The sequence below is a fragment of the Lutjanus erythropterus genome, chromosome 21 (genome assembly GCF_056507025.1).
Source record: "Lutjanus erythropterus isolate fLutEry1 chromosome 21, fLutEry1.hap2, whole genome shotgun sequence".
In the NCBI taxonomy this organism is placed as follows: Eukaryota; Metazoa; Chordata; class Actinopteri; order Lutjaniformes; family Lutjanidae; genus Lutjanus; species Lutjanus erythropterus.
Window position 1 is genome coordinate 2524718 of NC_139337.1, and position 27530 is coordinate 2552247.

Here is a 27530-nt window from a genome sequence, read left to right on the forward strand (position 1 = left end):
CCAGTGTGAACAGAAGAAACGACAGCAAGCAGAAGCTGAAGTGCACATGGACGCCTGACTATTGTTTTAAAGGAGAATTACGTAACATATAATCAGAGTGGAAGAAGGAAGAATTCATTCATAAAAATGGATATGATGAAAATGTGTATAAACTGAAAAACCGAGGGGTAAAAACTGATGTAAAATTAAAAATGGAGTAATAAAACTTAGTCTGATTAAACAAAACTGCCATTTATCATTTAAGGAAAGTGGGCTCATGGGTGGAAGTAACAAAAGGTCATTTAAAAAATGTAGATGATGAAAATGTGTGTGAACTGAAGAATAAAGGGGTAAAAAAGGATGTGAAATTAAAACCTGAGTAATAATTTATCGAGTGATTTGATTAATTCATAGCCAATTTGATTAAAACTGTTGTAATAAAATGAAAACAGCCGCAGTCTGTATAAAATAGAGCAGGTAATAAAATAGTTTTCTTCAGGGTTTTCAAAAATTGTGAATCACTGCAACCACATAGAGATCGTCAGATAGTCAGAAATACACACAAAAAATATTAGTGCGTGAGATTAACTGCAGACAAGCTCCAGCACACACACACACACCCACGACTGACATCTATAATATAGCTGCCAAACTAAGACAAACTACAGAGTAACAGGGAGGTTAAAAGGTTAGAACTATTTCTATTAACATGCACCCCGAGCCGAGTTCTTTATCCAGTAAATCAACAGTTTTTCGAGAACAAATAAAGTCATGAAATCAAAGGAGCTCCTTTAGATAAAAGCTGGGTGAGAGCCGGTGTGTTTCCTGAGCTCTCACTCAGCTCAGCGTGCGGTCACATCGTTTCTTTGACTCAAATCCCTGCTGGAAACACTAACAAAGGCCTCTGTTTGACATTTCCCTTCTCATTAGTGCAGATCTGTTAACGGCACAAGCAGACTGATATGCATTAGAAGCTGGAGCGCTGAATTAAAGCCGCCCCGTTCTCACACACTCACACACACACACACACACACGCATAGCCCTACACACACTGCTAATTAAAGCAGGAATACAATACAAGTCTGTGGGGTAAAATCTCAGCCCTGCTTCTTAATTAAAATCTCACAGATGGATTTTGGTATCAGCTGGGTGAGGGGGGGATACACACCTGCAAATCTACATACACACACACACACACACAGATGCAAACACCTTAAGTAAAGTGACTAAAAATAGCCGTGTCCTTTGCTTTCCTAACTTTCCCTCTCCGTCCTTTGTCTCCTGACATTTTGAAGCCAGTCATCATCTAAAGAGGATATGGGAATTTTCATTACGCTGCGATTAGCTGCCGGGCTTACAGTGTGAAATAATATTGACAGCTCTTACTCCCACTGAGCTGAGCGCTGACTTCCAGCTGACAAGCCTGGATATCTCGATAATCCTCCCAGGAAGCCCTTTTTCCTCCCCAATATGAGCTGCGGGTGGCCCTGTGGGAGCGGCCCCTCTCCATGCTTCACTTTATTAAAGCTAATCTCTGAGAAGATGACTGCAGGACACACAAACACGTCGCCAGGCTCGCAGGGAGGAGGAGGAGGAGGAGGAGGAGGAGGAGGAGGAGGAGGAGGAGGGAAGCGTATGTGTGTGTGTATGTGTGTGTGTGTTGGATTTAATGTCAGTGTGTGTGGATGTAAAATTGCACTTACTGATTCTTGGTCAGCTTTTCTGGATGCCAGGGCCTCGTTCTTGGCTTCAAACTCGGCCTGGATGTTGTCTCTGCGTCTCATCACAGCCTGGGACAGAACAGACCAAAGGGTTACTTTAATACGTCCCCAGAACAACCGATAAGTGACTGTTCTGAAGTGTGATTCCACAGATTTTGTCAATTTTTACACACGTCTCCACAAACAGCTGTTAAAATTATCCAAACATCTGTGTGGACGGTGCTGGAGAGGAACTGATTTAAAGAAATGCTGCTGACTGGACTTTCTGTAAGTCTCATTCAAGGTTTTCACCCTTTTAAGGAAAGATTTCTAGGAAAATTCTAGAAAAATGTTGTGTGGTTCAGACCCAAATGCTAATCTGACCCACCAGATGGTTTGTTCCACAGAACCATCCGGGAAGCCGTTCATAGAAACTGTTTGGAAAAGGGTGGGCATTTTCCAGAAATCCCCTAATAGGTGATTGGATGAACCATATGTCACGTCTAACACAGGCTAACTTCAACCAATCAGACTCAACTCACTGAACCAAAGCCAGAGTCGGATGGAAGAAAAGTGAAAGCTTTTGTCATTGATAAAAGCCAAAGCTGATGCTATCACAGCATCTACACTAACTTCTTCAGGAGCCGCCATTTTTTGTTCAAGAAGAGTCATTTCCATGGCTTCTCACTGTTGTCACACCTGGAACCACACCAGTAGCTGCCAGTAGTCCCTCCAAGGATGCTGATTGGCTCACAACATGGGTTATCTTGTGATCTCGCGAATCCAGCTGCCTTGCAAGGTAACTTGTAAAATGTAGCTTGCAAGTTTTGTAGAATTTATCTGTGCAGAATCTAAAAAGTTTTACACGTAAAAGTCACTTACTGCTAGGAGCAGCGAGGTCTGGACTCACCTTCAGGGTCTCAGCACAGAGGACGTACTCGTGCAGGCCGGGGATGAGGACCTCAGACAGATGCTGGATCTGCTCTTCTGTTTCTTTGCTACACCGCTCCACACAGCTGGCCACGCCCTTCAGCGGCTCCGCCAGGTCCTCCTCTGACCCCGCCCACTGGGTGTAGGTGGGGCTGTACTGCTTCAGCTCGTCCAGATACTCTGGAAGTTGATCATGTTAAACACTGTCTGAAAAAATACTGTGTGTATTAAGAGCAATCTAGAGCCATTAATCACACTCTGTAATCGCCAAATTTTACTTTAAATGCTGAATCAAAATCTGGTGTTGATTGTCAGTTGTTGGCTTGTTTGGTCACTACTGTTCAAATCTGATGAAAACACACGCAAAGTTCTGATGAAGCAGGTCAGCTGAGTGTTTAAGATGTTTTAAATGTTTATTTAGTCACAACAAAGGTCAAAATTTACTTTTTCTTCCACCAGCAAATATCAATGACCAGTTTTTACCAGCAAATTCATATTTTACCAGCACTTAACTGGTGGCTGATGAACATTTTGGTTCATTCTTGATCTCAACTACAAACCTGAAAAGTTTTGTGACTGCATCTTACACGATTGTGATGCTATCACAGTTACAAAATCTGTCGACAGACAGACAGACAGACAGACAGACAGACAGACAGACAGACAGACCAGCGTACCTCTCTGTTCCTTGATGATCCTCTGGGTGACTTTGTCCACGGAGCAGATCTTGTTACTGAAGTCGTCCACGTACTCCTGCATCTGAGTGAACTCCTCCGGCCGACTCCTCAGGCCTCGTACCGAGTTGGCCACCGCCCTCACCGTCTCCCCCATCCTACTCAGGAAGCCTGGACCCTGTTTCCTGTGAGACGACAACTCCTGCAGGACACCAGACACACAGCAGAGGACTTTAATACAGCTGTGCATCAATGCTGATCCAGCTATTGAATGTTCATACTCCTCTAAATACATTAACTTGGTTTTAAAAAACATACATATAGCCTTCTCAGTGAAATAAAACTTCTTGATTCCTGGGATGGGTCTTTTTGGGCCTGTGCAAGTGTGTGTGTGTGTGTGTGTGTGTGTGTGTGTGTGTGTGTGTGTGTGTGTGTGAGTGTGTGTGTGTGTGTGTGTGTGTGTGTGTTTCAGACACCTCTGCAGTGAGGAAGACTTTAAGGTGCTGGCTGTAGGACAGGATGGGGTGCTCAGAGATCTTGTTGAGGAAGCGGTGCAGAGCTTTCCTCCTGGTCTCGATGAAGTCGTCGTTGAAGCGTTCCACCATGCCTTTCATCACAAACTTCTCTGGCAGCGGCTGAGGACACAGAGAGACACAAAATCAGGCCTCATACATGTGCAAGACAGATTTGGACAACCAAGAGGGTTTTTTTTTTTCTAATCTGAGGGTTGGTTTGTTGCACTTCTATTGTAGACTGTTTTCAGTGTCTTAAAAACATCTTTAAATTATTTGAATTAACTCAGGAATAACATTTTTGTTTAAGTTTAGTGAGCCTGGTGTGAAACTTGCGATGTCTCACTTGTTAAATCTGGGCTGGTGATGCTCCTGTGTCACTTATTGTATCAGACCCATTCTATATTAAATAAATGTTTGTGACTCGCCCAACAAGCACCAGGACAGGTAGAAATCTGTTAAGACAAGCCAAGGAGGTCATTTAGACCATTTATAATTAATTTATATGTGCAATGTGTTTGTTGAATTAAAAAAATACAATTATGCTGGTAGCTGACTTTTGTCTGGATTTTCATTTAAAATGTTATTTTATATAAATTACACAAAAGCCAAAGAAAACGTGATCATTTTGACCTATTTCAGCCACAGGTGGTCATACTGACCCCACAGAAATTGCAGTTGTTATATTGTTACTTTTTGCACAGTTAGAGATGCATCTTGGTTGCTTAGCAACTATCATTGTCTCTGTCAATAAAACTTCACAAGTGGTCTTTTCAAATTTCCTGCCATTAAAATATAAGTAATTAATTAATTAGACTCAATTATAAATAAAGTAGGGGAGACCAGGGGCGGTTGTAACACTTTTTGTCTCAGCACTGATAACTCACTGAATTTTTGTGTTAAAGCTCTCAAATGAAACAAAGTACCCTTACTTATTACAAAGAGCTGCGTCCAACTTTTTTTGGTTTTATTTTTGACCTCATTTCCAGCCTTTTCCCATAGGCTATATTATTTTTGTGATGGTTGTAGGTGGGAATTTGTTATGATTAATGTTAAATAACCTGTTTATAATCTTATAAAATACATTTAAGTGTTTCTCACTCTGACTAATTCTAGATTAATAAAAAAGTTTAGGTGGTTCTAGTAGTTCTGTTAGTTAGTCCAGTAGAATTCTGGCACTTCTAGTGTTAAACAGAGAGGTGGCCAGATGCCAGAGCAAATGAAACATGAGCTCACAAACATTACAAGACCAACATTAATAACATGTCCTAATCATTCAGAATGCATCAAAATTACAAAAGTAAGAAAATACATAAGGTTCAGATCTTTACAAGATGACTGTATCAGTGAACTGAAATGACTGGAAAACCAAAAGAATCCTGGATGGTAGAGAAATACCTTCAAACATTAAATCTCCACTGAGCTCTGTGGAAACTGTCTGGCAGTCATGTTGAGTGTGTGTGACTTGTGGTAAATGAGCTGAAACATCCAGAAGCCGCTCTGGTCTGAGTGCAGCTGCCCACAGATGTGTTGAGCAGATGATGTTGTGATGTGTGCCGATACGTACGTGGACGATGAGCGTCGGGTGGTTTTCCTCCAGTCTGCTCCGGAGCCACAGGAAGTCCTGGTAGCGCCGGCGTACCTCATACTCACTGGAGTCAAACTCGCTCCGCGTGGTCTGGAGAGACAAGTTATGAGAATTTTTGGCTTGTAAGGTCATTTCACCACGCTGCATGCATACAGACTTTAGAGTAAGAGCTCACCTTGGTCACCACTCTGTACATGATGAAGGTCTCGATGGCAGTAACATGGCTCTCTGGGTTATCCACGGTGATGAAGAGGTCTTTGGTGTTGGCATCCTGCCGCTCCTCCTCGTCCTCCTCCAGTCTGTACTGGTTGACCATGGAGCTGGGAGAGTTGGGCATGGGGCTTTCATCTGTCAGGGATGTGTTCTGGACCAATGAGATGAAGCCACTGTTATTCCACAGTGATGCTCACAGAAAACACAAGTTCCACAACTTCTGTCACTTTTCATGTGGAAAAATATGAAGGCAGACTGTCTTAAAGTGTGTCTGCTGTCATCCCCATCCTATAATGCAAAAACTACAGTGATATTTGGCGGCAATTTTAACCCTCTAAACAACACAGCTCAAGTTTGCACAAGCTTAAAAATTAGGCTATGTTGTGTGAGCATTCCTACTTATACTTAACTGATAATTGCAATAAAATCGAAATGTGGCCACATGTAATATCAAAATCACAGAACCAGAAACAAATCACAATTTTTTGAAAGAGGAATGTATGAGAAAAGGAACTGTAGAGCTGCACTGAACATTCACCGACAAATAAAGTGAACACATGAACACACGCACACACGCGCACAGACACACACACGCTGTAGCTGTATTTCCTTTTTCTTAAAAATACACTGCCTTGCCAAAAACACACAGTCATCACCTGGATTTGACTAAGCAAATAGTTCAGATCCTTCCACTGGATAATTACTGCAGTGATTAAAATGTTTCAGCTGGTAAAAAGTTATTGAACTCTAACTGATGCAGTGAGGAGCTTCTCATTTCTTAAACAACCATGTCAGAAGACATATGCTGTGGTCGAGGAAAAGATGTTCCTCCGTTTCAGAAGAGTGAAATTATTGACCTGCATCAAACAAAGAAAACAACTAATGAGACTGATGAAAATACTAAAACTGGGTTAAAAACTGTCCGACACATTATTAAAACCTGGAAGGATAGTGGAGAACCACCATCTTCCAGGAAGAAATGTGGTCAGAAAAAATGAATGATCGTAATCAGAGATCATTAAAACGTTTGGTGAAATCAAATCATAAAAAAAAAAATCAACAGTAGAACTCAAAGTTATGTTTAAAAGTGAAAGTAAGAGCATTTCCACACACACACAATGTGAAGAGAAGTCATTGATTGGGACTAAAAAGCTGTGTAGCCTGAAGAAAACCACTTATCAGTGAGGATAATCAGAATAAAAGGCTTCAGTTTGTTAGGGAGCATAAAGATTGGACTGTGGAACAATGGAAAAAGTTCATGTGGTCTGATGAGTCCAGATTTACCCTGTTCCAGAGTGATGGGGGCATCAGGGTAAGAAGAGAGGAGGATGAATTGATGCTCCCATCATGCCTAGTGCCTACTGTACAAGCCTGTGGGGGCAGTGTTATGATCTGTGGTTGCTTCAGTTGATCAGGTTGAGGTTTAGAAACATGTGTCCAAAAACTGAGTTCAGTTCACTACCTGAATATACTGAATGAACAGGTTTTTACATTGATGGATTTTTTCTTCTCTGATGACACGGACATATTCCAAGATGATAATGTCAGGATTAATCAGGATCAAACAGTCAAAGAGTGCTCAGGGAGCATGAGACATCATTTTCAGACTTGGATTGTCCACCACAGAGTCCAGACCTGAACCCCACTGAGAATCTATGGAATGTTCTAGAAAAGACTTTACACAGCGGTCCGACTCTCCATTCATCAATACAAGATCTTGGCGAAAAATGAATGCAACTCAGGACAGAAATAAATGTCATGACACTGCATAAGTTTATCACAAGGATGCCATGGTGAATGCATATCGTAATCAAAGATAAAGGCGGTGTGACGTTGTTTTGGCTGGCAGTGTATATGTATATGTATGTATATATACTCAAATTTGAGCTTTGAATTTCAGCCCTGTAACCTGCCAACAACAAGAACACTGTGTCCTAACAGATGGAAAGTAGTCTAGCTACAGGGAATGACGTGAACTATACACTATATAAGTCTATCGTGTCGATGAATTCACACAGTATTACACACTATCATTAGGACATTCAAGCGTGCAGTTGTTAGAACATCTGTTGAACAGTTGTTACTACAATGATTGCATCCAAAATTGGCCTTTCATCGCAGTAAAAGTCACAACTGGACAACTTATAGGCAACATTTTAAGGAGCATAACTGCTATGACTTTCAGAAGTTTGAATTTTCAACAGTGATACATATTTACAACATTATATTTGACTACTAACTCTGGGAGCCATCTGGGGCCTGTGGGAGCATTTTCAATTTGCAAACCTACCCAGATGGTGTGTGGGGTAAGAACTTGATAGAGGCTAAATATGCTCAGTAAAAAGTTGGACTGGATTAGTCCCCAATTAGTCCATCCCCTCCCTTACACACAGACTGTACTGTACTGTACATTCAGTCAGAAAGAATGAAACTGGTGCTGTTCTTAGTTTACAACAGTGAGATCAACAGGAAAATCAGCTCTGATTCCAAGATTATAGATTAACATTCCAAGAAACTGAGAGTAAAGAGGTCAGCAGTGACAACACTGATTTTACCAGAGGAATGATCATGCATTTTAGATATTACATACAGTGGTGGGAAGAGTACTACAAATCTGTACTCAAGTACAAGTGCTGAAAAGATACTGAAAAGAACACAAGGTTTGTCATTGTTATTGACATCACTTCTCTGTGTGTGTATTTATTATTTTTCTTTATAATTTTGTGCTCTTTTGAGCTCCAAGAAGATTTTGCTTCTGAGTGAAATAACTCCCAGGTGCACTTAAACCAGATTTTGTTAGAATTTTTTTTTATCCTGAGCCTTTTTGCTGATATTCCTGAAGACACATAGAGTGATTTTATTCTCCCTGAAACATGCTGATTTTTGAATTATACTTGTTCTGTGCCTTTTTCACTCAGTCTCACAATTTAAATGTTATCCTAAAAACATTGCAACATGCATTACAATTTTTTTTAAGCTGTCATGAAATAAATGGTTTTCATTGGCTCACATGTGATCAGATAGCTTTACTGGCAACTAAAATGCAGGTGGAAAGTTTAGCTATTAATTCAAATTGTACTGTACTCAGTACAAAGTAAAATTACAGACATGAAAATATACTCCTAAGAGTACAAGTACCCCAAAAAACTACTTAATTATAGTAACTTGAGTATTTGTAATTAGTTACTTCCACCCCTGATTATTTATGATAAGCAACATCTACAGTGGTTGACATGGAGTCAAGTCAGTGAAAACTCTTTGAGGAATGTGATGAACAGGACTTAAAGAGTGGTTTGGTGATTCTGATACCAGATGTTAGAGTCTAATCGAGCTAAAGTGAAACCAGAACGTTCAGTTTCAGTTCCAGAAGTAAGAAAAGCTCATTCAAAATCCTGCTGATATTTGTTACTACACTATTAACTACAAATACAGCCCTGGAGTCTTTCTTAACAGTATGTTAGCCACTCGCAGCATGTATCTAAATGAGAGTGGACATTTTTCAAGACAGATCTAACATAAATCTTCATTCAGTATTTTTTTTAGCTTCCTTTAACAAACCCCAATAAGCCCTAGACCAGTGATTCCCAAAGTGTGGGCTGCAGCCCACTGGTGGAGAGACCATGACTTCCACTTACATACATCTGCTCTCAGCACTCAGGTGGAAACAGCATCACATCATATATTTTGGAGTGCATGTGAAGGCACCACCTAAAGTTCAACCTGGACAACCTGTGTTCCTGAAGGCGTGTTTGATCCAAAATAATTTAACCTCTAATTCTATCCTGTGGACAGAAATAGTCTGTTTGAGGTGAGGCAACTAGTCGCTTATGCTTTAGTAATGACCACACAGAATTAAGTTTTATGTTAGCAGGTATTTTGTGCATCCTGGACACAAAAGAGGTGAGCACTTGAGAGTAGAGGTGTCACAACTTAAATACTAAAGTGCTTCACCTTATAACAATATCCAAAATCTAATATACTATATAGTCTCATATCACAATATCTTTATTATGTCTTTATATTGACCAGACCTGACTCTGAAACACCACTGGACAATCACAAAAAATCATCTGTGCTCTAACAATGAAGAGTTAGCATAGAGCATTTAGCTCAAAGTACAATCTCAGAACCAGCAGCATGACTGTGGACTGTGTCTTGACAAATCATCATAGAACACCACTGTCCTATTTCGAAGCACCTCTTGTTAACAATCAGCACTTCAAATTTGCATCTTGGACCAGCACCTCCTGGCTGCCGTACCGTACCCTGACTCCTTCTTCTGACTTTACGACACGTCCAGTGTGTGCTATGACCATCAAATGATGCAAGTCTCTGCAACATGGACTGAGTTTTGCACTTCAAGCTGCTATTATGTTTCCATCAGATTGGCGAGTCTGTATCCAACCATTTGTGTAACTTTCTGAAATCAACAATCTGGAATTCAGAGAAAACTCATCATACCAACCACTTCTTTTTTATATAACCAGACCCTCAGGCCTCCATCTGAAGCCGTGCTGCTTTTGTCTGATCTTTTTTTTTTTTTTTTTACCCAAACAGTTTGTTGAGCCAAAAGCAGCAATTACTGGTTATTCCATCCTTACTAGAGGACTTTAAATTTGTTTCATGCTGGTTAAAAGTGCTCAATACTTTAAAGACATCAACCGAAATATCTCAGGAGTACCACAAAGATGTTAGATTTACTACCTGAATATCTGCATTGTATCCTTTTTCTATCCAGATCTAGAAGAAAATACTATTTGTACGGCTTTGCTTGGAGCCAATCACCAAGCACTTTAAAGCAATATGTGATTGGATGCTACTGGAGGAGCTACAGTCCATCATGTGGTGAAGTTGAGTGAGATGTATTTGATGGTGTATTTGTGAAAGTGCACACCCTTTTCCAAACTGTTTATAAGGATAACTTCCCAGATGGCTCTGTGTAACAAACCATCTGGTGTGTCAGGTTACTTAAAGGGACATAATTTTCCTCTGTCCTGTAGTGCTGTTTATCCATCTAGATAGTTTTGGTGTGAGCTGCAGAGTTTTGGAGATATCAGGTGCAGAGCTGTCTGCTTTCTCTCCAACATAATGGGATTAAGTGGCACTCGGTTTGTGGTTCTCAAATTCAAAGCCTGAAACCATGACCAGGTTACTCAAGACAATCCACAGACCTTGCTGTGAGCAGTTTCATATTGGAACTACTTTCTCTCTAGTAGAAAAGAAGGTAGTTCTGGTAGGTTCTACTGCAGAAAGTAGTGAAAACTAAGGTCAACTAAAGTGAAACTACTTACAGCATATTGTGTGGATTATCTTGGGTCATGATTATTGGAACTTTTTCGTACTTTGAGCACCACAAGCCGAGTATCAGCTGATATTTCCAAAACTCTGCAACTCAGCAAAAAAGATCTAGATGAGTTAATAGCACTATAGGCCAGAGGAAGAGAATCCATATTCTCGATTTTGGGGTAAACTGAGTTGAGACGCCACCAAAACATTCAAACGTACAGCTATAGGGCTCCATATTATATTGTTATTGTAATATGAGACTGCAACTAATGATTATTTTCATCAATGATTAATCTGTCAATTATTTTCTTGATTAATTGATTAGCTGTTTGGTCTATATAATGTCAGAAAATAGTAAAAAAAAAAAAAAAGATTAAAAAAAAGGATTAGTTTACTGTCACTGAGAACTAAAGAAACCAGAAAAGATTCACATGTGAGAAGCTGAAATCACAGAAGTTTTTCCTTAAAAAAAAGAAATACTCAAACAGGTTAATCAAGTACGAAATTAGTTGAGGATTAATTTAATCATCCATTACTTGATCAATTGTTGCAGCTCTATGTTGTTGTCTTTTCCTGGTTTTAAAGGCTACAGTACAGTGATGTACTTTATTTTCTAAACTTACCTTGCTTTACCCATTTAGTCACTAAATCCACATTACTGATGATTATTAATCAAATATCTCACTGTATTAATATTTTGTCAAAGCACCAATAGTAATTCCTACAATATTGTCACAATATCAATAAATCTCTTAATAGTGGACCTTTGAGGATGGAGAATGTTGTCAGCATTTACTGGAGCAGGTTATTCTTCAATGAGACTGCACAAATAATCGCAATTGCAATAAAAATGCAAAATTGCCAAGTACAATATCCAAATCACAGAACTATAACCAAATCGCAATTTTGTGAAATAGAAAAAAACGTGTGACAAAACAATCTTGTTGGTATGATGGAAAAAAACATGTTTGTTTGGTACAGGCAACAGCAAATGTCACATCATCATGATTTCAATGTTTGGTTTTTTTTAGTGAACATGAAAACTGTAATGAGATACTGCCCATAATATCTACTGGTGACTTGTGTGTGACTCCTCTGTAAACACAGGCCTTTGCACTGTAGACTTGTCACATTCAAATAATGCATTGAGTGCAAACAGCAGTGAAGCATCCGTGTGCTGCCTGCAGGTCTGTGTTCTGTCACAACAGCTGACAAACTGCTGAGCTCAGCAGAGCCACGATCCCTCACGCCACTCCACGCTACACAACAACGACAACAAACATGTGATGACTCCTCTCCCCCAGATAGTCTCCTTATCATCTGAGCATGCATACGCAGCAAAGAGCTCTCACTCTGTCTCTCTTTCCAGGAACTGCGAACACAGCCCGGTCTGCTGTCACTGGCAGGTCTACTTTCAACTTCTGCTGAAAACAACTAAAGGTTATTTCAACCAAATTACATGCAAAACACGCAACCACTACAACAAACATCTCTGTCTCTGTGATGGACTGGTTGTTATGGTAACAGCCTGAGGAAAGGAGGAAGCAGCGATGTTTGCTTCTGTTTGCAGGTACCATAAATGTCATGGTAAAGCGTGGAGCTGTGCTGATGGCTCCATATGGCTCCTCTCTCCACATATGTTATATTTACAACATGTTGGACTACCTGAGCCAAACTTATCACTGCTAAAAATAACTGTGGATGGTGTCAGCAGCAGCTCAGTTGTTATAGTAACAGTGTTAATGTATTTCAGTACAAGTGTACGCAGAGCCCTGTAGCTACATTTATTTAAATCATATACATAAATACAAGACCTGGATCAACTGTCAGTTCAACCTCACTGACATCAGCTCATGTGGGGATTTTCAGAGCTGTTTTTCCAGTTAATGTGTGCACATCTGCACTAAATGTTGCTGGCTGTGGTTACTTGTGGTGGGAGGTGGGACGTAACTAAGTACAAAGTAGAGTTTTCTTGTATCTGTACTTTACTTGACTGTTTACTTTTTATTTTTACAAGTATCTGTACTTTCTACTCCTTACATTTTTAAAATGCAAAATGAAAAAAGCATTAGTTTTAGTGCATTTAAGGCCAATTATCAACTAATTTGGATCATTGTGCAACAGCTTCTCAACATCAAGACCAATTTCAATCTAAATGGAAGGATCGATAACATAGGAAAGATGATTCCTTGGTGTGTCCATCAATGCATATCAAGCATAACAGATATAACAAGACGAAATATGATGTAAAAGATGTAACAAGACAAAAAATTACATGAGACAGGACAAGATGGAAAAGATGTGACTACATGAAAAATGATGTACCAAAATGAAAAATGACGTAAATGATGTGACAAGACAAAAATGATATAAGACGTAACAAGATGAAAATGATGAAACAAGATGAAAAACTATGAAACGAGACAAAAGTGCTCTAACAAAAAAAAGTAACATGATGGAAACAATAAAAACATAGGAAGACAAAAAAGACTGAATAAGATGAAAAACAAAAAAGATGCACCATGATGTAAAAGACGTAAAGATACAAAAAAGAAGTACCATGATGAAACATTACAAAAAAAAAAAAGATATAAACGATTCAAGATATAAAAGAAATAATGAGACAAAAGGGACATAACAAGATTAAAAAGAAGTGCCATGATGAAAAACAACAAAAACATGAGACAAAAAAGACTTAACAAGACCAAAAACCATCATAAAAGACATAACAACATGAAACTAACTCCAGCCATGGACAAAAGGTGAGGTTCAGTTTGCACAGAAACAGTGACTCACATAGTGATTGTACTGCTGACTGGGACCTTTTTTTGTCTTCATATAACGTTGATCTCAGCTGCACAACTGAAAAGTTTTGGGACAACATCCTGTACAGCTGTAACACTATCAGACATAGAAACACCTGCTACAGTACTGCAAACTGATTCTGTGGTAGTTCCCACTACAGTAGGCGTCTCCAGGACCACATTTTGCCATGATGACACATACACATACAGACTCACAAGGTTGTCACAGCTGGTAAAATTGACAGTGTTGTCCTTCTTTCCTTCAAAATTCTGAACAGGTCTCCTTCCACACACGTCTGTCACTGATCACAGTCCATCTTTACAGAGGAGTTGATATTACAAACAGATCTCTTTACATGTCCTGCCAACCAGGAGACAACATCATAGTCACCCTTGACAACACCCATTCACATCATCTTGCCATAGCAACACAACTAGACACTTGTTAACCTTAATTCTCGCTGTGGTCTAGGGTTGAGGATGTCTAAAAAACTGGCACGATGTCCACAGTGAAACATTGGGATGGATGATGATAGTGTACTTTCTTTTATACTTTTGTACAGGCAATATATAAGATATTAATTATGATTTGCATAGTACTTTATGCTGCTTTCCTTTGGTAAAAAAAATTGCAAGGTGTTGTTTTAATAATTTGTATAAATTCATCCTTTATTGTTATGCTCTCTGGCTGGCTCAGTGTGTTGGGGACATCCCAAAATCAAAAATACACACTTTTCCCCTTGTCTGTACTATTTACTCATCTAAATAGTTTTGGTGTGAGCTGCAGAGTGTGAGCTGCCTTCTCTCCAATATAATGGGACTAAATCTTACTTGGCTTGTGGTGCTCAAAGCACCAAAAATACTTGGTGAAAAGTTCAAAACCAGTGTCTCTTTCCAGAAAGCATGACCCCGTTACTCAAGATAATTCACACACGTTGTTGTGAGTAGTGTCATATAGGAACTACTTTATTTCTATTAGAAATAAAGTAATTATGATAGATTCCAGTGTTGATCAAATGATCAGCTGATTATCAGGCTTCGGGCTATCAGGCAGAGGCTTCATGATGAGCTGATCATCTGAATCATTTGTGTTTGAGCAGGGAAACATCTAAAACATGCAGGGCAGTGAGCTCCGAGGACCAGGATAGGAAAATTCTAAAGTAGTTTCAATAGATTTTGAGAAAATAGTTCCTACATTCAACCGCTCACAACAAGGTCTGGGGATTATCTTGAGTAACTGGATCATGATTTCTGGAAAAAGATTTTCCAAATGTATTATTTTGGCACTTTTAGGCCGATTATACTGGTGGGAATGCAGACACCTCTATGGCTGATGTCTCCAAAACTCTGCAACTCACACCGAAAAAGTGTAGATATATCGCTACAGAAAACACTATAAAGAAGAAAGACACATACATCCCCAAGGCCCAATGGGTTGGGTGCTACATCACAAAATATCAGACAAATAAAAAGAAAAAAAAAGGCAGGATATGCACACCAAAAGACCTCCCGTATGAAAGGTTATGCTAGTAAATGTTCATACTTGAGGTCTTTTGGTGTGCAGATCCTTTTTTTTTCTTTTTATATAGCGCTACAGGCCACAGGTAAAATGTGTATTTTTTGATTTTGGGTTGAACTGTCCCTTTAAAATACAGTTGTAAGGCAATTTTAATGAGACAATGGCAGAGGAATCAGTGGTCAGTAATGATGGCACTGTCCACAGATCCACAGACATTAGGTACACCTGTACAATAGTCCTGCTATACATTTTACCACTAAAAAGCTTTAATATTTAGATTTGTTTACAGTGTGGGAAAAATGTAAATTCAATTCTTTATTTATCACAGAGGTCTTAGTTTAAGGTGGTGTTGCACTGAACTATATTGAAACATCATGATATCCACTCCAACACCTCCATACTAAAACATATGATCAAATGAACTGAACTATAGACATCATCAAGGTGGAATGTGTGGCAGAATCGTTGAAGTGAATTGCATGGGACTGTACAGGTGTACGAAGTAAAGTGACCACTGAGTGTATAAGGACTGTGGCTCTGTACCTGATCAAGGAAACCGACTGGAGCTTTGTTTGGGACCTTGCTTTGTTCACAATCAAGCCCAGCATAAACACATTAAAGCAGAACAGCATAAAGCCATTTTCACACTGATCCTGAGATTTGAGGATATCACATTTAAGTGCTCTACATGTGGACAGGGTCAACTTGGCAAGTAGCTGTAGAATTAATAAACTAGAAGCCACTGTAAGAAATATATTTAGTTATGCAATATATAAGAACAAACGGCCCTAATGCATGCAACTTTCTTGCACCAAACTGCGTGCAGGAATGTCACAATATAAAGTGACCTTGATTGTGTGCAAAATACATGACCAACAAAAGATTACTGTGGGCCTTTATCAAATCTACAGAAGGAATATTATAATTCGGCTTTTACATAATCCACTAATAACTATCAACGCAATCCCATTTCAGCCTTAGATTGTTCATTCAAGTTTAATGCAACTAACAGGTGAAGCAGCGAGAGAGAGTTGAAAATCAACTGGACTGGGTGTTTGTTATTGCTGTGGAGCTAACCCGAATTCTAAAGGGAGCCTTAAAGAGTAGTAAAAGCGCTTCAGTACTTTCATATCTGCTGTAAATATTTGCAGATAAACAGATATATTTGGAATTATTAAAAAACTGAACGGAGTTTGGCGGCACTTTTCCATAAAACACTACGACAGTCGGGTCCTAAGGTCAACTCATCAGCTGATCCAGGAAATTTGTTTCCTTCCTCCTCTCCATTGACAGCGTGTGGTCACGATGTCCACCACAGACTGTCTCTGTCCACTCTGCACACACTGGAGGACACTTCTTAACTCTATACTCTCCTATAAATCAAAGTTAAAGAGGGTGTGTTGGTGTCAGGGTCAGATCCACGTAGCCACAGAGGCAGCGGGACTGTTTGCAGCAGAGAATGCCGGAGCTGTCGTCTTGTCCTCAGTCTGCAGTCTGTCTTTACCTTACTGAAAACCTCCAGGTCCTCGTCCTCGTCCAGGTCCAACATGTGTCCTGAGAAGTCCGCGGGGACAGCCTGTCCGCTCATGTCTCTGTCAAACTTTCTAAATGAACTGAGCTCATGAGACAGAGCTGAGAGGTAAACTTCAACACAACTAACTTCAGAGCAGCGCAGAGACACCGAGAGACAGCCAGGACAGCACTTCCTCTGACGGCCTTCAAAATAAAAGCCGCACGTCGACGACTGCTTTTTACGATTGTATTTATTGTATTATTATTATTTTTATTTGTATTTGTTTTTATGGTGTCATGTGGCGAACAGATGACGAGCGGAATAACCGTCGTTTTAATGTCAGCTATATTATTATTATTAGAATGAAATGGAAACAGACGCAAAAACAGGATCATTAGTGTGTTACACTTTTATATTTAAAGTATTTACATACATAAACTAACTTGTAGAGGACATACGTATATACACTCTAGTAAACATTATTAAATGTTATATATATATATATATATATATATATATATATGAATAAGACTAAAATGAATAAGACTAAAATGAAATTAATGAATAAAAAAGATGAACAAGGACCAAAAACATGAGGGGCATAAACAAATGTGTTATAATAAACCAATAAAAGAAAGCAACCATTCAGTTCAGCAGTCCAGTGTGAGTTCTGGTGTGCAGAGTCCAGTGCCAATTAGTTAAAAAATAATTTGAGAAAATTTTCAAGAACTCAGCTTTAGAAAAAACTTAGGGTAAATTACCTTAAAGCAAGACTGTAACATAATGGTAAGCAATTAAAAAAGAGATTTGGCGATATTGCTTAAAACTTGAAGAAAATATGTTAAAATAGCGATAGAAAATATACAGTTGCCTCGCCAAGTTTGAAATTTATACCATTTAAAAAGGGAAAAGATTAAAAATGAACTCTTTTCATAAGTTTGTTTGTCTGTAGAACAACCAGAACAGAAGATTTTGGAACTACTTTCTTTTCTTTATAATTCCCAGAATATAAATTAAAATATTGCTTATGCATGGCATATTTTGTATCTCCCTGGGGCTGAGGCGCTTTCAATTTTGCAAAGGGAAGTAGTTTGAAACAGCGGGGGCTTTTATTTTTGTGAAAAATCTCATTACTTCCGGTGTAGTGTTGTCTCTTGACGCAGCTGGAATGTTGAGAGCGCAGATGCGGAAGGATCAGAGCAGAATCACTACCGTCATGATTCAACTGGGAGGAACACAGGGACACAGGAGGAGGAGGAGGAGGAGGAAGAGGAGGGCTGAAGTTTCCACAAGAACCAACAGAAGTCAAACTTGTTGGAGATGTTCTCGACTGTGACACATCACAGCCTTCTGCAGAAAAAAAACATGGAATAAAGAAAATGAAAGAAAATCTCTTTGGGGCCACATGCCTGCTGTCAGATGGAGAAGAGAAGCCTTCAGACTGTCCTGCTGCTGCTGCAGGTCAGACATTAGTTAAGGGAGATGAGAGCTGCAAATTCAAACTAGATGCACATAGTTAAAAAGACATAACATAGACACACACACGTGTGTGTATGTGTGTGAAAATTTATTTTTAAGCATTTATATATATATATATATATGAAATATGTGTAATTGAAATTAAATGTTTTGGTTTGCTTTCAATTTGTTTCATATCTAAACGTGCTCTGAGTCAGAAAACAGCCTTGTCTCAGACAAGAATTTAAAATTGTGTTAGAAGTCTTTAATATCTAAAACTAACAATACCTACCGATAACATAGGTGTAAAAATGTGATATTAATTATTATTTATTTTTATTATTATTATGTGTTAGCTATACCCTAAGAACTCCTTTCTCACTTCCTGGTTTAGAAAAGGTAGGAATACTGCTCAAGCACTGGTAAACTTTTTATTTTTAGACAAATTCATTAAATAATGTTGCTCTCAGATGTGTCTCAACCATAACGTGTTATGTGTAGACCTTCTAAATCAAAGCTAAGTAAGAATTTAGTATGATGAAATTAGCGACAACAGGCATAAATGGACAAAATAGTAATAAACAGATAGATAGTTATAGAAATAAAGTAGAATGGCATTTCCTAAAGAAAAGACATCTAAATACAGCATTGTTCATATGCAGTCATTATGGCCAAATGTACAATAGAGATGAATGCAGCTGAGATAGCGGCTGAATGGAAGCATTTTGAGGCAAATTTGCGACAATCGGCATAAATGTAGCCTCATTACACATGTGCTGTAATGTGAAAAATTTGCTTTCATCAACTGGATGTAGTTCCCACTCCAACTGGTCCTATGAGAAACCAGTGCTTGCAAAAGGTTCCTAGGTACGCATCAAATACGCATGAACTGGCTGTGCTGGAATACATATGCTACCTCAGCTGCATTCTGAATGGAGGTGGTTTGAGGCAAATTTGCGACAATCGGCATCAAGGGGTTAAGAGAACTCTGAAATACTTTAAAAAATAAAATAGCTGCTCACTATGACTGTGCTTTGAAATGAAAAAATGGAACATTCAGTCAACTTTGTAAGATGTTTAATTAAAAAAAAATTAATAGTCAATAGCCAAGAGTTTGGTCTTTTCACATATATTTTCTCAGCAGAATTGAAGAATAAAAATACCAGGTCTCAAGACTGAGTGTTATTTTTTCAGTTTTAACCCCATGAAAACTGACCTTTGACTGGCGGCCCTGCAGAGGCACCATGGGAGATCGTTGCATGATCCCGCTTGAATTGATCTAAAATAAAAACCATCACAGCTGGAGCATTCACTCTTCTCGAAGAAGAAATCTGAGGCTTGTCTAGTTTTTATCTGAGTAAGATGACGTCTGTATGTAGTTTCTTTGTTTGGAAGATAAACTTGATGCTAGAGCTTGATGCCAATATTACAGTATTTGTGTCAAGGCACTTTAACCAACATGATTATAGTTAACTAAAACTAAACTAAAAACTAAACCGAGGGCTGAAAAAACATTTTTGACATTTTTAACTGAAAAACAAAACTAGAAAACTAACTAAAATGATATTGTGTGCTTACTAAAGTCTAACTAAAATCAAATAAAAGTTAAATGTCTTTTGTTTTAGTCTGTCAGTTTAGTCAAATTAGTCAACACAAGTATGAGGTGCAACTGTTTATTGACACTGACATGTCTACATGACTGTGAATCAGCTGCCCTCACAAAGTGTTTGTATTGTATTCCTAAATTCTTAAATCTCGCTCACAACAAATACCCCACATATTAAACTAAAACTAATACTGACACTAATTAAAAAAAGTAAAACTGAACATTCTTAAGATAATAAAACTAAACTGAAATATTTCAATAAACTCTGGAAAGAAGCTGAAAATCAACTGGATTGAAACAGAAATTGAAAAACTCAGAACACTGAGCTCTAGGTGAATTCTGTTGGGGGTGTCAGTAGCTTTCTTATTCTTGTTTGATATACAACTTCAGGTGCTCAACAGTCTGGCGTTTCTGTTGTTGTATTTTGTTCTTCATAATGCCACACATTTTCAGTGGAAGACAGGTCTGGACAGCAGGCAGGTCAGTCTAGTACCTGAACTCTTTTACTATGAAGACACGCTGTTGGAACACGTCCACAATGTGTCTGAAAAAGACGTCGTCTGGATGCCAGTAGAGTTGGGAGATATGCTAAAATTTTCCAAGCAATCATTGTCAGCCCATCCTTCGGTGATTGCTGATACCATCGTCCCCCCACCCACCTTCTCCCATTCTCTCGGGTCTCAGCTGGGAGATCTGCACAAGCGGCGAATTCACGCATGCTGCGTACGTTCACTACGTCCAGTGAGTGGGCTCTAACACACTCCCATACCATCACAGCTGCTGTCTTTTGAAGTTAGAGCTGGTAACAACCTGGATGGTCTTTTTCCTCTTTATCCTGCAGGACACGATGTCCATGATTAGTGAAAACAATCTGAAATGTGGACTCATCAAACCACGTCTTTCTCTTTGCATGGTAGAGTCTTAACTTACATTTGTAGATGCAGAGACAAACTGTGTTTACTGACAACGGTTTTCCAAAGTGTTCCATGTAGTATCCTTTATACAATGATGTGGGTTTTTAATGTAGTTTTTAATGCAGTGCTGCCTGAGGGGTCAAAGGTCACAGACATTCAGTGTTGGTTTTCAGCCTTGTCCCCTACATGCAGAGATTTCCCTGGATTCTCTGAATCTTTTCATGATATGATGATGATGATGATGATGATGATGACGATATATGAAAAATCTCTACATTTCTGCAGTTTTGTGTTGACAAACGTTCTTAATTTGTTGGACTGTTTGGAGTTTTTCACAAAGTGGTGAACGAATGATTGTGAACAACTGAGCCTTTCAAGGACGCCCCTTTAATACCAATCATGATACTACTGCACAATACCAATGAACCTGTTTACCTGTGAAATTAGTAATTTTTAAGAATTCCACAACTTTCCCAGTCTTTTGTTGCCGCTGTCTCAACTTTTTGGGGAATCATATTTTTATTTGTTATTGCCCTATCTGTTTAGCTTTTAAAGTTGGGAAGGCAACACACACTGATGTAAAATAAAACCTAGAAGAGGTCACTCTGGAGTGCAAATCCCCACCAGGTAACTGATGGTGAAGCACCTACTGCAATGCCACCAAAACCGCCAGATGCAACCACCAAAAATTTGCAAAGTTCCTCCAACATTAACATGACCTCCACATACGTTGTCCTTAACTGAAACAAGATCTCAAACTGAAGCAGCTGCTGATCACTTGCGGCCCCTAGTGGCCACTTAAGAAGAGTGAGAAGTCAGCAGTCAGTGGTCGTATAAACAGAATTACTGCCTCACAGTTGTTTGTTTCCACTAACTAGTCAAGTTACAGTGTCCACACTCATATAATGTCTGTAGTGAAGACTTTGAAAGAATTTAATATGGAACTTAACACAATATTGACCTGTAACTTTTCAAGGGTTGTCTTTTGCAAAGTGGAAGTTCTAATTAAACGTGATTCCAGTGAATAATTTCCAGGTAGAAACATGCTGTCTTCACTTAGAGACTATTTTTACAGAGGAGGACAGAGGACTGATAGAGAGCTGAACATTGTGTGTTTAGTGACATCACTGTGACCTTTGAGCGCCAAAATATAATCAGTTCATCCTTGAGTCCAACTGATCATTTGTGCCAAGTTTTTAGAAATTCCCTCAAGGTGTTCTTGAGATATAAAAATAATTTTTGTTCAGGGTTTGTTTGTTTTTTTCCCAAAAAATGTGACTCACCGGCGTCCTTCAGCATACAGCCATGAATGTGCACAAGAAAAATGAGGCTGATCTGTCCTGTAGTATTTGAGATCAGCTGCTGACAAACTGTAGGTCCATTGATCATGAATGTATGCACACTCACACAATCCCAGGCTTCAACATTAGTGTTATGTTAATCTAGGACTGCAGTGTCTATAAAATGTCATAAAAAACTGTCCATCCCAGTTTCACAAAGTCTAGTGTGAAGTCCTTTAATGTCCTGTTTGTCAGTTCAAAACACAAAGATATTCAGATAATATTCATATTAATATCTTCATACTGTGAATCATCCTGTGACTCTTCACTGCTTGTACTCTGTGCAATACAGATGTGTGTGTCTCTGAGCAATTATCCATTAACAAGGCAATATTAATTATATTTTTTCTCTTAATATAATGTTACACACCATGTATATGTATACCATGTATACCATGTGTATTTACAACATGTGCAATTATCCTGCACAATTATCCATATGTATATATCCATAAAGCCATATATCACACATATTACACAAATCTGTAAAAGTGAAAGGTATATATAGTGTTTGTTGTATTTTTTCTATATATATGTGTATATATTCTTTTTTGGTTTCACTCTAATTACAATTACAAATACTCAAATTACTGTAATTAAGTACTTTTTGGAGGGTATTGTATTCTTTTGAGTAGATTTTTAAGGCTGTACTCGTGGTTAAGTATACATTTCATAATGTAATCACTGTAATCATGAAATGATTAAGCACTGTTGAGAATTTAACTAATTAAAAATGCATTCAGGGATACTGAATCTATTTCTAGTCTAGAAATGACAGTCATTTCACCTCATTTGACACTGTTTTATCTTTGTCTATAAATTATGAATCATTAATTGATTGTTAGCATTTTCAGCTATCTGTAAGGGAAAACGCACAAACATTGCATCCCTAGTTGGTAGAGGTAACTGAGCGGAACAGAGTTGGGAGAAATTGTGACTGAAGATTTGGAGACACAGAAGCCACTTTGATTGAATTTTGCTACTGATAATTAAACTGTAATGTCAAAAAGTAACTATACTCTGAGTAGTTTAAACAATTACTTTGTAGTTTTACTTAAAGTGATAGATCGCGCAAAAATGAAATTTCACTCAATATCTCCTCACCTCTGTGCTGATGTGAGGATGGGTGAAGATCTCCAGTTCATAAAACACTCCTGAAGCTTCAGTGGAAAACAGCGTTGCAGCCAAATCTAGTACAATTGAAGTGAACAGTGACCAGTTTTAAAATGTAGAAAAGAACACAAAAAAACACAAAATGTCTCCATACTGCTCATGTGGTGTAATCCAAGTGTCTGTATTAACGCCAGTACTTTTACCAACACCAGTTGTAATATTTTGGTGATGTAACAGTAACTGTACTCGAGTACAGATTTTCAGTACTCCTTCCAGCACTGTCAAAATGGATAGATAGCATTTCAGGTAAGAGGAAAAAATATGTAGTTTTTGATTTTGGGTGGAACTGTCCTTTTAAGATTCCTCTTCATTGGAACTACAGGTCAGACCATGTCTACCAGTAGTAACTGAAATGTAAAACTGTCCTTCAGGTTTGACATCAGAAACCCTGACCTCACATGTATCAGTGTATTTGTGTCAAATAAAGAAGGTCTGAACCTGTGAGCATCCAGAGTTCAGGCTCTTATTGGCTGCCTCTTCTGCTCACTCCTCACACCTCATTTCATGCTCAGCCAGCACTCTGCACCTGAAACAATATAATAAATTCCTGCGTATTTGTCAGAGCAAGACTTGCTATCACCTTCAGCCTTGTCAACACACGGCTGCACAGTCAGACCGTGTGCAGCCTGGAGGACTCAAATGACTGTCAGAACACAAAGACAGAGTGTGGCCGAACACGAGAGAGCTGTGTACAGATGGAACGCTCATCTGCATAATGTGATCATAATCTCTGTACAGTGTGGTGAGGCTGGCCGGCAGGGCACCGCTCTCACAGGCAGGTCTCAGATCAGCCAAAAGATGTCACTGTTGCACAAGCCATGCTGCTGTGCGTCATGCTTCAGTCTGTCCCCGATAACACCCGTCCTGGCCATCGATCACAGGCTGCACTCGTCTCTGTGTTCACCAGCACAGCTGCTGCCTCACACACACACACACACACACACACACACACACACACACACACACACACACACACACACACACACACATCTACCATTCCTCCACTGCACACAGAACACTTAAACACACTCCTTTTCCACTTCTTACATATTCTTGAAGGAAGATTTGCTTCTCCAGGCTGAAGAAGGCAGATTCACTTCTTCATTTACGCCCTCAAGAAAAAGAAAGTCTTCTGAAATAGAAGGTTTGGGTTTGTGATTCAGTTTTTATATATTCTTTAAACATACACACTGTGAGGGTGCAGTAACATCACATCACATCATCCCCCCCCCCCACACACACACACACTCTGTCCTCACCCCTACTCATAGAGAAAAAAGAAAAAGAAATACAATTAAAGCTAATTAAACAAAAATCAAATAAATACTAGGGATGTTATGATTGCAAAAACTGATGGCATCTTATACCATGATAAAAAAAAAAAAGCCCATGATATTGTATTTACTGCAATATTAAAAATCAAAGAAAGATGGCGACTTGAAAAACTTTTCTTAACTGCATAATAAATCTGATGTGTACAGCATTTTTTCTTTTAACTTAAAGTGTTTCTGCTTTTCTTCTTCAGTAAGATCAAATAATAGTAGCAGCCACAACCTGAACATGTGTATAAATTCAGCATGAATTATCTTTGTACGGCAAAACAAAAATAATGCAAATATTAATAATATTAATATCCAAATAAAATATAACAATTAACCATGTAATATCATGGTTAGATATTGTCACAGTCTAGTACATTATCAGTAGCAGTTTTACAATATTCAGTGTATCGTCACATCCCCACTTGGTGTACTGGTGCATAACAACAAACATATATATTAGGGCTGCACAGTTAATGGCAAAATTATTGCAATCACAGTATGGCCAAGTCCTGCAGAGATGCTCCGGACAACAAATCTGGTTTGTTAGATGAAAGATAAGGACTCAAGCAAATTATTTTTTCAGTAAATATAAAAATTTTATGACAAAAGTGATCATTCCCACCAATTATATCACAATTTGTAATTGCAATTTCATACAAAATAAAAAGTCACAATATGACTTTTTTACCAAATCGTGCAGCCCTAATGTGAATTATAGAGGACAACTGAAAGAGGGCATTTTCCTTTTGTGCAAATATTTCCATACAAAGTTATGTCATGAATGAAGAAAATGCACATGCTGTATATGATGTAGCTAGAGCTGCAACTTATGATTATTTTCATAATCGATTAATCTGACGATTATTTTCTCAGCCAACCGATTAGTTATTTGGTCTATAAAATTGTCAAAAATGTTGATCAGTGTTTCTCAAAGTCCAAGATGACGTCCTCAAATGTCTTGTTTCAGCCACAACCAAAAAATATGCAGTTTAATGTCAGAGAGGAGTAAACATACCAAAAAATATTCACATTTAAGAAGCTGAAATCAGAAAACTTTTGCTATTTTAATAATTGAACACCACGTCATCAAGCTCACAAGCTCTCTTAAATAGGCTTCTTTTCATTGGTTAAATGTTTGTAAAAACCCACAGACAGATGTTGACGGTGAACAATAGCATTGATTTATGAAAAAAAAAAAAAAGAAAAGATAAGTTATGGAGATGCAAGGTTTTCACCTGATGGTGACAACATAACAAGTATGCCATGTATTATTTTCTTTACATGCGGAACATTATGGCTGTTATACACTTCATTTGACATTAGATCCCCATATGGATGTGGCACGTGCACGTTGTGCACTGGCATTATGTGCGTGGAATTGCCCTTTGTCTTACATGTGGAGCAGCAAATAATCACTTCATCGATTATTAATCAACTGCTAAATTAATGGCCAACTATTTTGATGATCCATTAATCATTTGAGTCATTTTAAGAAAAAAAAAGTCCAAATTCTCTGTTTTTAACATCTTTAATGTGAATATTTTCTGCTTTCTTAATCTTCTGTGACATTAAACTGAATATTTTTGGGCTGTGGACAAAAAAAAGACATTTGACAACATCACCATGAGCTTTGGGAAACACTGATCAATTGATTTTTTTTACAATTTTTTTTCACATTTTATAGACCAACAAACCGATTAATTGAGGAAGTAATCAACAGATTAATCAGTAACAAAAATAAGTATCCCTTAAATGTTCATCTGATCTGACAGGACATCAGGGTTTTATTTAATTAATTTAATTAAATAAGAAAAGTTATGCTATTGTTTGTTTATAAATCAATAGGAATGATTTTCTAGTGAGATAATATATTTTTCCTCAATTATTTCGTTATTCATTTTCATGATTTAACAAATGTATCCCAATATACAGTACAGAGATAATAAGGATCAGATAAAATGGAGTAATGTTGACTACAGCTAAATAAAATACTAAATAAAATACAAAATAACTGGAAATCAATATAAAAGATGTATGTACATATATTAAAAACTACTATGGTGAACACTGTACTCATGTCTGTATTCTACACACGTCTGACCAGGCTGGGTGGACCGTCTGAGGTATAAAGTGCGTTCTAGTTGTAATGTATGGTTCAGAATTTGTTTGAATGAAATGTTGGGGGTCTCTGCTGATTCCAATTCTACAGAATTCCACAATTTTTCACTATGTTATACCAGTCCTCTTCACAGACATGAAGACCAGCTTCCTGTCCAGTTCCATACCAAAGAGTTACTGTATTGTTGAACTGTGCAACGGAATTTCCAAAAACTCAACAGCCGGATCATGTACCTTTTTCCAAAAGTGTTGATTGTTAATTTTCTGCATGTTTTACAATGATGAGTTAGGATATTTCTTACTTGAATATAGTGAGGTAACATACATCCTGCGTGTAAGTTCATTCAGTTGTTTCATTATAATGCCAAGAAAGACATTCTGACACACTGTTTCTCGCTTAAAGGGATAGTTCACCCAGAAATGAGAATTCAGTCATTATCTCATCACCCTCATGCTGATTGAGAGTCAAGTTTATTTTGTTAGTTCACAAAACACTGCTGGAGTTTCACAGGAAAACAGTGTTTCAGAATCTCACAAACAATGGAAGTGAATGGTGACCAGTTTTCAACATGGTGTAAATAACATTTTTTAGTCAACTTGGCATATTGGGGCTTTAGAAGACTCGGACTGCACCAGACGAGCATTTTATATTTTTATTTTGTAGGGTTTTTTACATTTGAAAACTGGTCACCATTCACTTCCTTTGTTGGGGAGATTTCATGTGAAACTCCAGCAGTGTTTTGTGGACTAAAAAACTAAACTTGACTTTCAGTCAGCATGAGAGTGAGTAGATAATGACTGAACTTTCATTTTAGGGCAGACTATCCCTTTAAATCACAACCCAGCTCTTTTTGCCAGTCAGTCTTACGTGGGCTCATGGA

General features: G+C 38.2%; 1 protein-coding gene across 1 annotated transcript in view; it reads right to left on the reverse strand.

Moving 5' to 3' along the window:
- The window catches only part of snx7 (sorting nexin 7), a 75618-nt gene extending 58685 nt beyond the window's left edge, over window positions 1–16933 (reverse strand). The window contains exons 1-7 of the mRNA XM_084747053.1: window positions 16710–16933; window positions 5559–5747; window positions 5363–5473; window positions 3760–3918; window positions 3287–3485; window positions 2590–2789; window positions 1683–1769 (exon numbers count right to left, since the gene is read on the reverse strand). Coding sequence (XP_084603179.1) covers window positions 1683–1769; window positions 2590–2789; window positions 3287–3485; window positions 3760–3918; window positions 5363–5473; window positions 5559–5747; window positions 16710–16793 — 1029 coding nt within the window. The 5' untranslated portion in view covers window positions 16794–16933. The remainder of the gene's footprint in view (window positions 1–1682; window positions 1770–2589; window positions 2790–3286; window positions 3486–3759; window positions 3919–5362; window positions 5474–5558; window positions 5748–16709) is intronic.
- Between the last annotated feature and the right edge of the window lie 10597 nt (window positions 16934–27530).